The sequence below is a fragment of the Canis lupus genome, chromosome 1 (assembly GCF_048164855.1).
Source record: "Canis lupus baileyi chromosome 1, mCanLup2.hap1, whole genome shotgun sequence".
Lineage (NCBI taxonomy): Eukaryota > Metazoa > Chordata > Mammalia > Carnivora > Canidae > Canis > Canis lupus.
This window is the reverse complement of record NC_132838.1, coordinates 17,209,781-17,222,690: the sequence shown is the minus strand read 5'-3', so window position 1 is coordinate 17,222,690 and position 12,910 is coordinate 17,209,781. Positions and strand designations below refer to the sequence as shown.

General features: G+C 49.5%; 1 protein-coding gene across 1 annotated transcript; it reads left to right on the top strand.

Annotated features, from left to right (window-relative positions):
- Positions 1 to 8,934: 8,934 nt before the first annotated feature.
- PMAIP1 (phorbol-12-myristate-13-acetate-induced protein 1) lies at positions 8,935 to 12,570 on the top strand. The gene is made up of 2 exons (XM_072821829.1): positions 8,935 to 9,133; positions 12,235 to 12,570. The coding sequence occupies exons 1-2, from the start codon at positions 9,076 to 9,078 to the stop codon at positions 12,339 to 12,341; spliced, it is 165 nt and encodes a 54-aa protein (XP_072677930.1). The 5' UTR covers positions 8,935 to 9,075; the 3' UTR covers positions 12,342 to 12,570.
- The last annotated feature ends 340 nt before the right edge of the window (positions 12,571 to 12,910 follow it).

The following is a 12,910-nucleotide window of genomic DNA, read 5'->3' as shown; positions in this document are numbered from 1 at the left end:
GAGAGGTCGGCCACTGATTGTAGTTTCACAGTTCTAGCCTGGAGAGACTGGAATAATTATGGCTCAAGTTTCTGCAAAGGTGGGCTTGAAAGGGCCAATACCTGGCTGCCAGGGGCCACCTAAAACCCTCTCTACGCTTGTCTCTGGGCCTTCCTAGGGTCTTTCGGCATAGCTGAGAGACAGAGACAGAGAGGGACACAGGTGCCAGAACCAGATCTGTCCCTCCACACGCTACAGAGAGACAGGCTTGATGAAGCCAAGTGCTGGCCACCCCAGGAGCCCACTTTGCCCCTTCAGGCCTGGTGCTTCTGTCCCCACCTCGATCTTGGCCATGTGGCCGCTGTCTGGGCAGGCTGTGCTCCAGCCCCCGGCGGCGGGGGGCAGGACCAGACTCAGCCTCTGTCCTCCAGGTGTTCTGTTGTCTCCTTTGTCTCTAGTGTTATTTTACAGGCCCACAGTTTTATACTCCCAGGAAGTTCTTGGGATTGGGTTTTCAGGAGCCAATCCAGTTCTGAGATTGTGAAAACATTCACTCATGATTTCTTTAAGGATTTTGTGTGTGTGTGTGTGTGTGTTCAGTATTTACATTAAGCTCTCTGCAGTTTGTTTTGATGCAAATAATGAGATAGGGACCAGAGGGACCAGACATTAATATGTCTGCTGGATGTAGAGTAAATCATCTTAGAACCTTTGATGGAATAATCTATCTCGTTTCCCCTGAAATGAAATTCCACCCTTTGCCACGGACTTCAGGCTCATATTTTTTTAAAAAAGATTTTTATCTATTTGTTCGTGAGAGACACACACAGAGAGGCAAAGACAGGCAGAGGGAGAAGCAGGCTCCCCGCGGGGAGCCCTAGGATCCCAGGACCCAGGATCAACGACCTGAGCCCACCTGAGCCGAAGGCAGACCTTCAACCACTGAGCCACCCAGGAGCCCCAGGCTCCCATGTTTTGAGGTCTGTAGCTTTAACTCTTCCCTCTGCTCAACCATTTGTCTTTATTGTTTTGTCTTTAGGTTTGCTCTATAATATTTTAACAAATGGAAGGGCTGGTTCTCAATTTGCTATATTCCTGAGGAAGTCTCCATGGGGTTTTAACTGGAATTGTACTGCATTCACAGAGTAATTGAGCAGGGTCTTCTCATCTGGGAATGGTTCTTCCATTTTGTTTTTTAGGATTCTTCATTTAGATTTTGCATATGCCTTGAGAGAGCATATTTATCATTTTTTTTTTTGTGGTTATAAATGGGTGGTATTTTTCTAAAGTAATCTCTATGCCCAGAGTGGGACTTGAACTCACGACCCAGAGATCAAGCGTGGCATGCTTTACCGGCTGAGCCAGTCAGGCGCCCTGTAATGGGTGGTATTTTTAAACATTATATTTTTAAGTGATTATTGCTGGACTATATATAAGAACATTATTTAAGAATATTCATGTGGGGATCCCTGGGTGGCGCAGCGGTTTGGCGCCTGCCTTTGGCCCAGGGCGCGATCCTGGAGACCCGGGATCGAATCCCACGTCGGGCTCCCGGTGCATGGAGCCTGCTTCTCCCTCTGCCTGTGTCTCTGCCTCTCTCTCTCTCTGTGACTATCATAAATAAATTAAAAAAAAAAAAAAAAAGAATATTCATGTGGTATCTGAGCTGATGGCTTTTATGATTTCTCATGGTTCTTTCTCACTTTGTTTCTCCTGCTAGGAACGTGAGAGTGCTGGTTTCACTCTGGCCACCTCTCTCTCTCCTGCATTCTCCACCTGTCCTGTCCCCCACATGGATAGCTGGGGGTGGGGGGTTTCTCCCGGGTATTGCCCCCTCCCCTGTGCTATCTGGGAATAAGAAGGAACAAGAACAAACTCTCACTTGACTTTTTCCCTTCAGCTCTGATAGGTGGCTTTTTCAAATTTGATTTGACTCCAGGGGCCATCGGAGATCCTCAAAAGCTTTTAAGCAAAGAAGAGATCTTCTTATTTTTTTTTAAATAAATATCTGTGGTGTGCCTGAGTGGCTCAGTGGTTGAGTGTCTGCCTTTGGCTCAGGGCATGATCCCGGGGTCCTGGGATCGAGTCCCGTATTGGACTCCCTGCATGGAGCCTGCTTCTCCCTCTGCCTCCTCCTCCTCCTCCTCCTCCTCTTCCTCCTCCTCTTTCTCCTTCCCCAGCCCTTGCTTCTGCTCCTCCTGGATGAGGCTGTCGCCCCCAGACCTGCCAGGCTCATGTGTTCTCACAGCCCACTCTCTGCCTCTCTCTCCCTCTCTGTGTCTCTCATGAATAAATAAATAAAATCTTAAAAAAAAAATCTGACCCAGTCTAGAAGGAGCGTGGACAATGGATAGAGGTTTGAAGAAGGGACAGGGGAAAATCAGCTTTAGGGGAAGTCATGTTGGCTGCCCTGTGAAGAATACAGGGAAGAGGGGCAGATGTGGGGGGTGCAGGGGAGCCTCTGCAGGGGTGCAGGCCAGAGGAGAAAATGGTGCAGAGCGAGCCAACAAGTACTCAGGAGGAGTCCATACAGACCGGCTGCAAAGGTGCCGAAGAGGGAGGGACCAAGGGGAGTCCCGGGTCTTTTGCCCCAACATCTGGAGGGGGTTGGCGGGGTTGGCCAGGATGGCCTTGGCTGTGGACACTTCAAATCAGGAGAATGAGCAGACGCTCCAAAAGCATCACTTTTGAACCACAGAAATTTGAAGTTTGAGAACATACCAGTGGATGTGGGGTGATTCCGCACTGGGGCTTGAAATATGGGTGATATAGGGACAGGAGCAGCTCATCTGAGAGTGGGCTGTGAGAACACATGAGCCTAGCAGGTCCGGGGGCAGCAGCCTCTGCCAGGAAGAGCAGAAGCAAAGGCTGGGGAAGGAGAAGAAGGAGGAGGAGAAGGAGGAGAAGGAGGAGGAGAAAGAGAAGGAGGAGGAGGAGGAGGAGGAGGAGGAGGAGGAGGAGGAGGAGAAGGAGAAGAAGGGAAGTAGAGCAGGTTTCCGACTGCACCAGCTCTTCAGGGTGGTCATTACCACCTCTCTGAGCATCACAGCTTTTAAATCTGGAGGTTTATTGTTAAAGAGAAACACTTTTATGGGGGAAAAAAAAGAAAAAAGAGGCAGATTTTAAATGCCCAGCATCCGTGATCTCTTCTGCTTCTTGCCAATCTTTCTTCTCAACCAATAACCGTAATAAATTAGGTGTAGAGTACAAAGTTTTGGGTTACAGTGGCAACAAGCTTACTTATTAGCACTGTGAATTCAGGCACATGTCATCTTCGGCCTTTTTTCTCATCTGTGTGTGGAAAAGTGAAAACCTAGTCCATAAAATTGTTTTAAAGTGGAAGGTCCTTCTTGACACGCCCCTTAATGGCCTTGCATTCGTTCAGCAAATATGTGTTGAGTGTCTGCTATGTGCCTCACCTCATAGGTCTAGGCACTGGGGACAGCGGAGAAAACTGCATATAAGGTCTGAGCTCATACAAAGTTTGAGTGCAAAAGGGGAATCGGACAATAAATAAGTCAGAAGACTAAATAAAATAGAGCTCATGGAAGACAGTCACATGGAGCGTAGGGATGGGCATTTTTAAAGAAAGATTTTATTTATTTATCTGAGAGAGACCAAGATAGCAACAGAGAGCACAAGCAGGTAGGAGAGGGAGAAGCAGGCTCCCCGCTGAGTAGGGAGCCCGAGGATGCAGGGCTCCATCCCAGGACCCGGGATCATGATCTGAGCTGAAGGCAGATGCTTAACCGACTGAGCCACCCAGGCGCCTTGCAGGATGGGGCATTTTAGACAGTCAGCGAGGGCCTTTCCAAGAAAATAGCATTTGTTCTGAGACCTGAATGGCCAGAAGTATCTAGTTATGGAAAGATCAGGAGAAAGAGCATTCTGGGCAGAGTCCAGGGCCAGGGCAAAAGCTCAGAAGCAGGGAGGAATTGGGGGAGTTTGGGGAAAAAGGCTTCAGGAGGTGGATATCAAATGCATGATGTCCCCGGACGTTTCCATGCCTCACAGGTCCTCTATGTCAGGGACCCTGAGGCCGATCGTGGGTGCTGTTGGTAGATTAAATTCGGCACGAATGAGGATAATCAAGGACTCAGGCTCCATTTCCAAGTCCATGTGCCAGAATGAAATTGTTCCTTCTACTAAAGGCAGCAACTATTCACACAGCTGGATAATGATCCTGTGCGCTCATTGTAACACCCAAAGCTTCTGGAAATTCCAAACGTCTTTTGATTCCTAGCCACCACCCCCCTTTTTTTTTTTTTTTTTTACCAATTATGTCATGTTTTGCCACTTCTGTCTCACATGGGTCGTGATTACTCTCATGATACCATGCATTTCAACTCTCCTTCTTCCCTATTCCACTATGCGATGCTATGGGTCAAATTGTTTATGTATTATTTTTATTGGTGTTATACTTTTTTCCTACTCCTGTTTATTCTGGAGGTTCAGGTTGCTTTTGTCTCCTGAGGATAATTAACAGGTCTTTTCTTTTTTCCCCTTTCCCTACATGAATTGTTTTAAATTGTGAAATATAACACTCATCCAGAAAAGCATACGACGTACAAATTATTTTCTCTTAATTATCTTGTAAAAATATTTCCGTGTGTTGCATCATTTCATAAAAAATTATAATCCATTTTTCATCACTTGCCGCTAATTCATATATATTTTATTTCTTTACCTAGACTGTAAACTACTCGAGGTCAAGTATCATCTCTTAAGTGACTTTCTATCCAATGTGGGGCTCGACCCTACAACCCTGAGATCAACATTTGCACACTCCACTGAGCCGGCCAGGTGCCCTCCACACCTATTGTTTTTAAACCACTTAGTTTGTGGTGCTTTGTTGTGGCAGCCTTGAGAAACTAATTTAAGAGAAAATTATATCTATGTTGAAAAATACCCAGTCTTGCTCTACCAGAATGTGGTCCAATTCTTATCAGGAAATGTGGGAATTTTAATAAGACAGGGGTTAAGATGGCGACAGTCCTTGCTGACATTACTGTTTTTTTTTTTTTTCTTTTTTAAGATTGCATTTATTTATTTATCCATGAGAGACACACAGAGAGAGGTAGAGACATAGGCAGAGGGAGAAGCAGGCTCCCCATGGGGAGACCACTGTGACACTCAACCCAGGACCCTGGGATCACAACCCGAGCCTAAGGGACGCTCAACCACTGAGCTACCCAGGTGCCCCTGACACTACCATCTTATATGAGAATGACCATACTGTCTGTCTTCACGAGTCCCACCATCTTCACTCTTAGCTCAGCTCATCTAGTCCCACTGCAGACAGAGTGAAATTTCTAGAATCTGATCCTATCACCCACATGCTTAAAACCCTCCATCGTTCTCCCATAGTCCCCCAGATAACACACAAAGTCCTCAGGTCCCTCTCCATTCACCTCTCACCACTTCTTCCTCACACTGCCCTGCAGTCTCTGCCTGGAACATTATTTTTTTCCCTTTGGCTTCATTGCTTGGCTATATTTATGCCTCAACCTTGATGTAGATGCCCTTTCCTGCTTCATAGCCCTCCCAGGCCACCCCATAGTCCTCCATAATTTCCCTGGCCCTGATGTACGTCTTATGGCACCTGCCCGTGTAGTTAGCTGCATCACCCTCCAGCCCACTCAAGTTGGGGTCCGAGGAACAGACATTTCACCATCACCATTTGTTTGAGAAGCAGAATTTCAAGTCCAGCTAGATCTTCACATTCCGATGTGCATTTTTAACAAGATACTCAAGTAATTTTTTTCAAGTGATTCTTACGTGCATTGAATTTGTGAGGTATTGGTCTCTTCCACATGATCTCCATGGGGGCAGGGAACTGTGTCCCCAGAACCCTGCACAGTGGCTGTTTAAAGAGTTAGCTGATTTAATGCATGAAGCTGATTTCCTGTTAACAAGCATGTCTTACAGGAAAAAACAAAACAAAACAGCAATTCTCTTTTTATCGGAATAAAGACTCGGGTCCCCAGCCTATGTATTTTGTCACGGCTTCCTTTCAACTTCCCCGTACACATCTCTCATACTCTTCGTCTTCCTGTCAAATCCAATTTTCTGCATATAGTATGTGAATGACTCTTCTATTACTAATCATGTTTTCTGTTCTGTTTTGGGATTTGGGTTTTTATTTTCCCAGTAGTTTTTAAAAACACTCTAATGACAACACAAGCGTAGCCAGATTTGCACTGTTCCTTTTGAACATGAAAACTGATACCTGCTAATAGTTCAAAAAATTATCCTCCCCAATTCTTTTCCCCTCTTCTCCTTTTCTCTTTCCTCCTCTCCCTTCCTCCTCCCGTCTCCTCTCTCTTTCTTTTTTTCTTTCGTGACAGATAACAGGGGCTTCTAATGCTTCAGGATAAATTTTTGTGTTGTTACTCCCGGTGGGTAAAAATACCCTGTTTGGATTTCTCGCAAGTTCTCAGTAAACAAGAAGTCATTTTCCAGAGAAACATATAGGTAAGAAAACCTTTCCAAGCTCAGCTTCTAATTCCCTTAATAGAATGTTACATCCGAGAGTTTAGGGGCCATCTCAAATCCAAAATCTTCAACCGACCTCCCAAAATTGCTGATCTGACCAATCTCTGAAACCTACTTCCCCAACCTCTCTCCTCCCTTCTTCCAGCAAGTTGATTTTACAATTCCCCAAAGGCACCACTTGCTAAAGGTTCCTCTCTAGTACGGGTCACGTGCCTAACAACCTTTTTATAATGATAATGTTAGAGGACGGGATTGGCACACCCTTTTAGGTAAACAAGGGTAGGATTTGCTTTTCTTTTGTTGAACGTATCTGCATTTCGGGGTGCAAGATTTGGTCAGAAGTTTACTAATTCATCCAATCAGAAAGTTAGGTAGTAAGTCAGTGAAAATGAGCCCTGAGAGGGCCCCAGTGGCTTTCGGATACTAGGTTTGAGAAAATAGATTAGGAGGCAGCGTCTATGCTGTGCTTCCTGGGGCAGGTGAGAACTCCTGAATTCTAACCCCTCTTAACCTTACACCTTTACCGCACTCAAAACTAAGTTGTTTAGGGGCGCCTGAGTGGCTCAGTCGGTTAAGCGTCTGCCTTCGGCTCAGGTCATGATCCTGGGGTCCTGGGATGGAGCCCCCCAGTGGCCTCCCTGCTCAGTGGGGAGTCTCCTTCTCTCTCTCGGACCTCCCCTCCTGCTCTCTCTCAAATAAATAAATAAATAAATAAATAAATAAATAAATAAATAAATAAAATCTTAAACAAAATTCCCGACTATGTTGTTTAAACTCAGGAGTACTTTTGTTCCATGATTATAGCCTTGCCTATACTTCTGAGGGACCAAGCCATAAGGAAATATTTGCAAGTTTGTGTTGATTGAATGATTTCAGGTAAATAAACAAGCTCAAATGCCTCCTGGGGCCCAGATAATGTAAATGAGAAAAGTAACAGCAGAGAGCGTGTCTGGCCGGACCTCCCGGCCCAGGTCTGAGGGGGAGAGACTGTCACCCCGCTTGTTCGGGGAGTGGATCCAGCTTGTCAGAGCCTCGCGTTTTACAAAGGACGCCGGAGATCGGAGATTTTATAGTCATTTGTTAATTTTTAAACGTCGGTGACCAACTCAAATTTTCACAAGACATTTTGCAAATCAATACCGTGTACCTAACAACACTCCTGGGAACCACGCAGCTCTAAGTGGCCAATCTGCAACCTCTTCGATGAATAATAAGTGCAAATAATTAAGAACGTTCATTTTCCCAAGAAACCCATTCCTGGGAAGGCCACCGTGGGTGAGAGCTCCTGCACCGTAGGGGCCCGACCGGGTTCAGATCCTGGCACAGCTTTCTGCCAACGTGCGCTCTAGCAATTCCCTTGATGTCAGTAAACCAGTTTTCACACCTGCAAAGTGGCCTGTGTGGTAGGAGTGGCAGGTTCGGGGCGTCGTTCTGAGGGCGCAATGAGAAAAGTGCGTGCCCAAGCCTCCACCAAGCGGCCCTCAACACCTGCTAACTTAGTCCAAACTCCCCCTCCTCTTTATCCTAATGGAATTATCCGAGGACCCGCCAAACACCGTGTAGGCTTCCTGTTCTCCTCACCTCCTTTTACAGAAGCATTTGAAGCTTTCCTGTACGGTGACCTGTCCTCTTGCTGTGTCACTAAGCAGCGTCCAGAGATGGAGTGACAGCCACCCGTGCAGGGGGAAGGCGCTGCACGCAGTTCTGAGCGGGGCTGGCAACGAGCCCTCGCCCCTCCCCCGCCTCTACACACACACTCACACTCACACTCACTCTCACACTCACACGTCCCACCTCCCAAGTCAAACCGCCGTTTGCTGGCCGGCTCCAGGGTTTCAATGTGGTACTTTGGTCACGTGCCCCTGGCATCCTCTTTACTGTTATGGACGTTTTCTCCATTTCAAGCCCCGCAGCCACCCGTTCCCTCCGAGTCCCAGCTCTCCTTTGCTGCTCTCTTTCCGGGACCTGCCCTGGGTCTCTAATTGCCGGTTACGATAAGGACCCAGCGCCCTGCCCGCACCTCCACCGCCTTCCCGCTAGGAGGGCCTGCCCGGCTCGCGGCTTCCCGACTCCGCCACCGCCGCAGCTGTCCCGGGGGGGGGGGGGCGGGTGGGCGGGGGGGGCCCCCCGCCGGGATCCCCCCCCCCCCGGGTCCCGGCCCGCGGGGGAAGGCAGGGGCTGCGGAGCGGGAGGGTCCACGGGCCCGGGCAGGTCGCCCCGCAGCGACCTCGGGGGCGGGGCGGGGGCGGGGGCAGGGGCGGGCGCAGAGCCAAGTTTCGCCGCGTCACGGTCCCCGGGGCCGCCCTATAAGAGGAGGGCGCCGGCGCGCGAACGCGCAAAGCGAGCAGCGAGCGGCGAGCGGCGAGCGGCGAGCGGCGAGCGGCGAGCGGCGAGCGGCGAGCGGCGACCGGAGCGGCCCCTCGGGTCCTGCCAGCGGTGCCCGTGCTGGTCCCGAGCTGCCCGTGCTGGTCCCGCGGTGCCCGTGCTGGTCCCGAGCCGCCCGTGCTGGTCCCGCGGTGCCCGTGCTGGTCCCGAGCTGCCCGTGCTGGTCCCCAGGCCCAGGGCGTCGTGCGCTGCAGCTCCCCGCGGCCGCCGGCGGAGATGCCCGGCCGGAAGGCGCGCAAGAGCGCGCAGCCCGGCCCCACGCGGGCCCCCGAAGGTGAGGAGCCGCCGGGCCCCGGGGCTTCCCAGGCTGGTGGAGGCGTCGGGGGACGCGGGTCGGGAGGGCGGCGGCGGCGGGGCAGGTCTCCCGCGCGATGCGTCGCGGCCCGGCCCCGCCCGGGGGAGGGAAAGTGCAGGGGCGCGCAGGCCGCCGCGGGGAGGCTGCGCGCGGGGGAGGCTCCGGGAGCTGTCCGGGCCCTGGCGCCCCCGGAGCCGGCCTCTGCCTCCGCAGGGGGGCCGGGGCTCGCTCTGAGGGTTGCCGCCCTCGGGCCCCCGCCGAGCAGTAGGCTGGATCCTCCCTTCCGCGGAGGACTGGTGGAGGTCAGGGAGGCCAGGACGGCGGGGGTCCTGGGGAGTTAGGGAGGCCGGGACGATGGAGGCCCTGGGGAGTTAGGGAGGCGAGGACGATGGAGGTCCTGGGGAGTTAGGGAAGCGAGGACGATGGAGGTCCTGGGGAGTTAGGGAGGCCGGGACGATGGAGGCCCTGGGGAGTTAGGGAGGCGAGGACGATGGAGGTCCTGGGGAGTTAGGGAGGCCGGGACGATGGAGGTCCTGGGGAGTTAGGGAGGCCGGGACGATGGAGGTCCTGGGGAGTTAGGGAGGCGAGGACGATGGAGGTCCTGGGGAGTTAGGGAGGCCGGGACGATGGAGGCCCTGGGGAATTAGGGAGGCGAGGACGATGGGACGATGGAGGTCCTGGGGAGTTAGGGAGGCGAGGACGATGGAGGTCCTGGGGAGTTAGGGAGGCCGGGACGATGGAGGTCCTGGGGAGTTAGGGAGGCGAGGACGATGGGACGATGGAGGTCCTGGGGAGTTAGGGAGGCGAGGACGATGGAGGCCCTGGGGAGTTAGGGAGGCGAGGACGATGGAGGTCCTGGGGAGTTAGGGAGGCCGGGACGATGGAGGCCCTGGGGAATTAGGGAGGCGAGGACGATGGAGGTCCTGGGGAGTTAGGGAGGCCGGGACGATGGAGGTCCTGGGGAGTTAGGGAGGCGAGGACGATGGAGGTCCTGGGGAGTTAGGGAGGCGAGGACGATGGGACGATGGAGGTCCTGGGGAGTTAGGGAGGCGAGGACGATGGGACGATGGAGGTCCTGGGGAGTTAGGGAGGCGAGGACGATGGAGGCCCTGGGGAGTTAGGGAGGCCGGGACGATGGAGGTCCTGGGGAGTTAGGGAAGCGAGGACGATGGAGGTCCTGGGGAGTTAGGGAAGTGCGGACAGGCGGTCCTGGAGAGTTACAGCGGTACCGGAGAGTAGTTCTGTTTCTTAAGTCGTTAGTAGTTGCAGAAATGAGAGTTGGTCTCCAGGGCTTTGTAATCCATCCACTGTCCTCCTCCCTCGATATAACCCTCCCCCCTTATAAATCTTACCAAATAAGGCAGCTATCTGCTAGGGGGGTGGGTGGGCAGTAGCGGTGCATATTGCATCAGATAGTAATGGTCCCTTTAGTTTATTAATTTATTTGAGAGAGCACAAGCAGGGGGAGGGGCAGAGGGAGAAGCAGACCCCTGGTTGAGCCAGGAGCCCTACTTGGGCCTCGATCCCACGCCCCTGAGATCATGACCTGAGCCAAAAGCAGAGGGTTAACCAACTGAGCCACCTAAGCGCCCTACACTTAGTTTCGTTTCACAGAGTCCTTGAGGAGTGCAGAGGAAGTGATGCATTGACAATCTGGCCCTGACTAAGTTGGCACCCCGTGGCTCCTACTTGGGAGGCAAAAAGCTTCGCCCACCTTTTGTGATGTTAAAGAATTCTGCAGTTTGGGGAAGGCCTAACCTGAGCATTTATCTTTGTTCATAATAATACAGTACAGCAGAAAGGGACCTCTTATATTCCATTAGGTAGTAATACTTTCTTTTTTCTTTTACTGAGATGTGACATATCACATTGCATTAGCTTTGATTTATGTATGCATCAAATAATGATGATTTCGTATGTGTATATTGTGTGATTGCCAAATAGGTTTGCTTAACATCTCACCTCATGTAGTGTCAGTTTTTTATTACTACATTTATAGAAATATAATTAACAGAAAGATTAAGGAGACCACCAGCAGCTAGTTCTGTCCACAACCCCCCCCCCCCACCGCCCTTTTAGTGACAGATCATGTTTTCTCCTAAAGCCCCCTCGGAATCCTCTTCGTTCTTTCTTTCTTTCTTTCTTTCTTTCTTTCTTTCTTTCTTTCTTTCCTTCCTTCCTTCCTTCCTTCCTTCCTTCCTTCCTTCCTTCCTTCCTCCTTTCCTTCCTTTCCTTCTCCTTTCCTTCTCCTTCCTTCCTTTCTTTCTTTCTTTCTTTCTTTCTTTCTTTCTTTCTTTCTTTCTTTCTTTCTTTTCTTTCTCTCTTTCTTTCTTTCTTTCTTTTTCTTTCTTTTTTGGAATCCTTTTTCTTAAATTAATATTCATTTAATTACAACATCTCACTTCTAAAAAGCAGTAAACTTGTAAATTAAAATTCTTCTGCTTCACTCATAAAGGCAATGGATTGGTACGAATTCGGTTTGTAGGAAGAAATTGGTTTAATTGGCAAATATAAATTGCTAAGGTATTTTAGAGAATGTAGACTTACTTTTGCTACAAGGTTTTATGAGTCTTATGAGAAAATTTCAGTCTTTTTCAATGAGTGTAAGAGCACGTTTAGATTTGTCTATGAATGAAGGCATAGTCTGAGCTGTGAATTACTGCCATTTAAAAAGTAAATCCTGGGGTGCCTTGGTGGCCCTGGTTAATAAGCATCTGCATCAGGTCAAGATCCGAGGGTCCTGGGATGGAGCTTCTTCTCCCTCTCCCTCTGCCTGTAGCTCCCCTTGCTTGTGCTCTCTCTCTTTCTCTGTCAAATAGATAAATAAAATATTAAAAAAAAAGATTTCAAAGTAAATGTCTTTATTTTTACTCTTATTCCTTTTTTTATTTATGAGTCACAGTGTGTTAGGGTGTGGTGGGTGCAAGCTAAGTCACCTTTCTCACATTCAGAAAATGGGTGTACATAAAGCTAAAATGAAGATAAATACTCAGCTTGTCCCTTGGATGGACATTTTAACTCTTGCTGGTTGCAGTTTTTAGTGTCAGTGTAAGTTTTGTGGCTTTTCTTTTCTTTTTCAGAGCTCGAAGTGGAGTGTGCCATTCAGCTCAGGAAATTTGGAGACAAACTGAATTTCCGGCAGAAACTTCTGAATCTGTTATCCAAACTCTTCCGCTCAGGAACCTGATTGCGTTGGAACTTTTGAACGACGAGATTCTTTGAAAACGAAAGATTGCTGAAATGGTGCAAATTTCATCGATAGATTCTTTTTAAAAATGGAAGATTTCCCGATAGGTGCAGATTTCATCGGTTAGAAGAAATGCCTTGTAATGGAGAAGATTGGGAGCGAGCTTTCACTTGCTTTTTGAATGCCCTCGGAAGCCAAGATGATACATTAAAAATGGATGTCTGATGGAGATTTTGCAGAAGTCCTTTTTTTTGGGGGGGGGGCTGTGAGAATGTTAGAAAACCACTTTGTTTATTTTATTTTATTTTATTTTTTAATTTTTTTTTCTTTTTTTTCCACTTTGTTTATTTTAAATTTTTTTTTTTTAATTTTTATTTATTTATGATAGTCACAGAGAGAGAGAGAGAGGCAGAGACACAGGCAGAGGGAGAAGCAGGCTCCATGCACCGGGAGCCCGATGTGGGATTCGATCCTGGGTCTCCAGGATCGCGCCCTGAGCCAAAGGCAGGCGCCAAACCGCTGCGCCACCCAGGGATCCCCACTTTGTTTATTTTAAAGCAAGATTCAAG

Excerpts from the sequence above, each read along its gene's own strand:
- PMAIP1 (XM_072821829.1), top strand. The coding sequence starts at position 9,076 with ATGCCCGGCCGGAAGGCGCGCAAGAGCGCGCAGCCCGGCCCCACGCGG. Across the intron at positions 9,134-12,234 it reads CCCCACGCGGGCCCCCGAAG|AGCTCGAAGTGGAGTGTGCC; the intron begins GTGAGGAGCCGC and ends TTTCTTTTTCAG.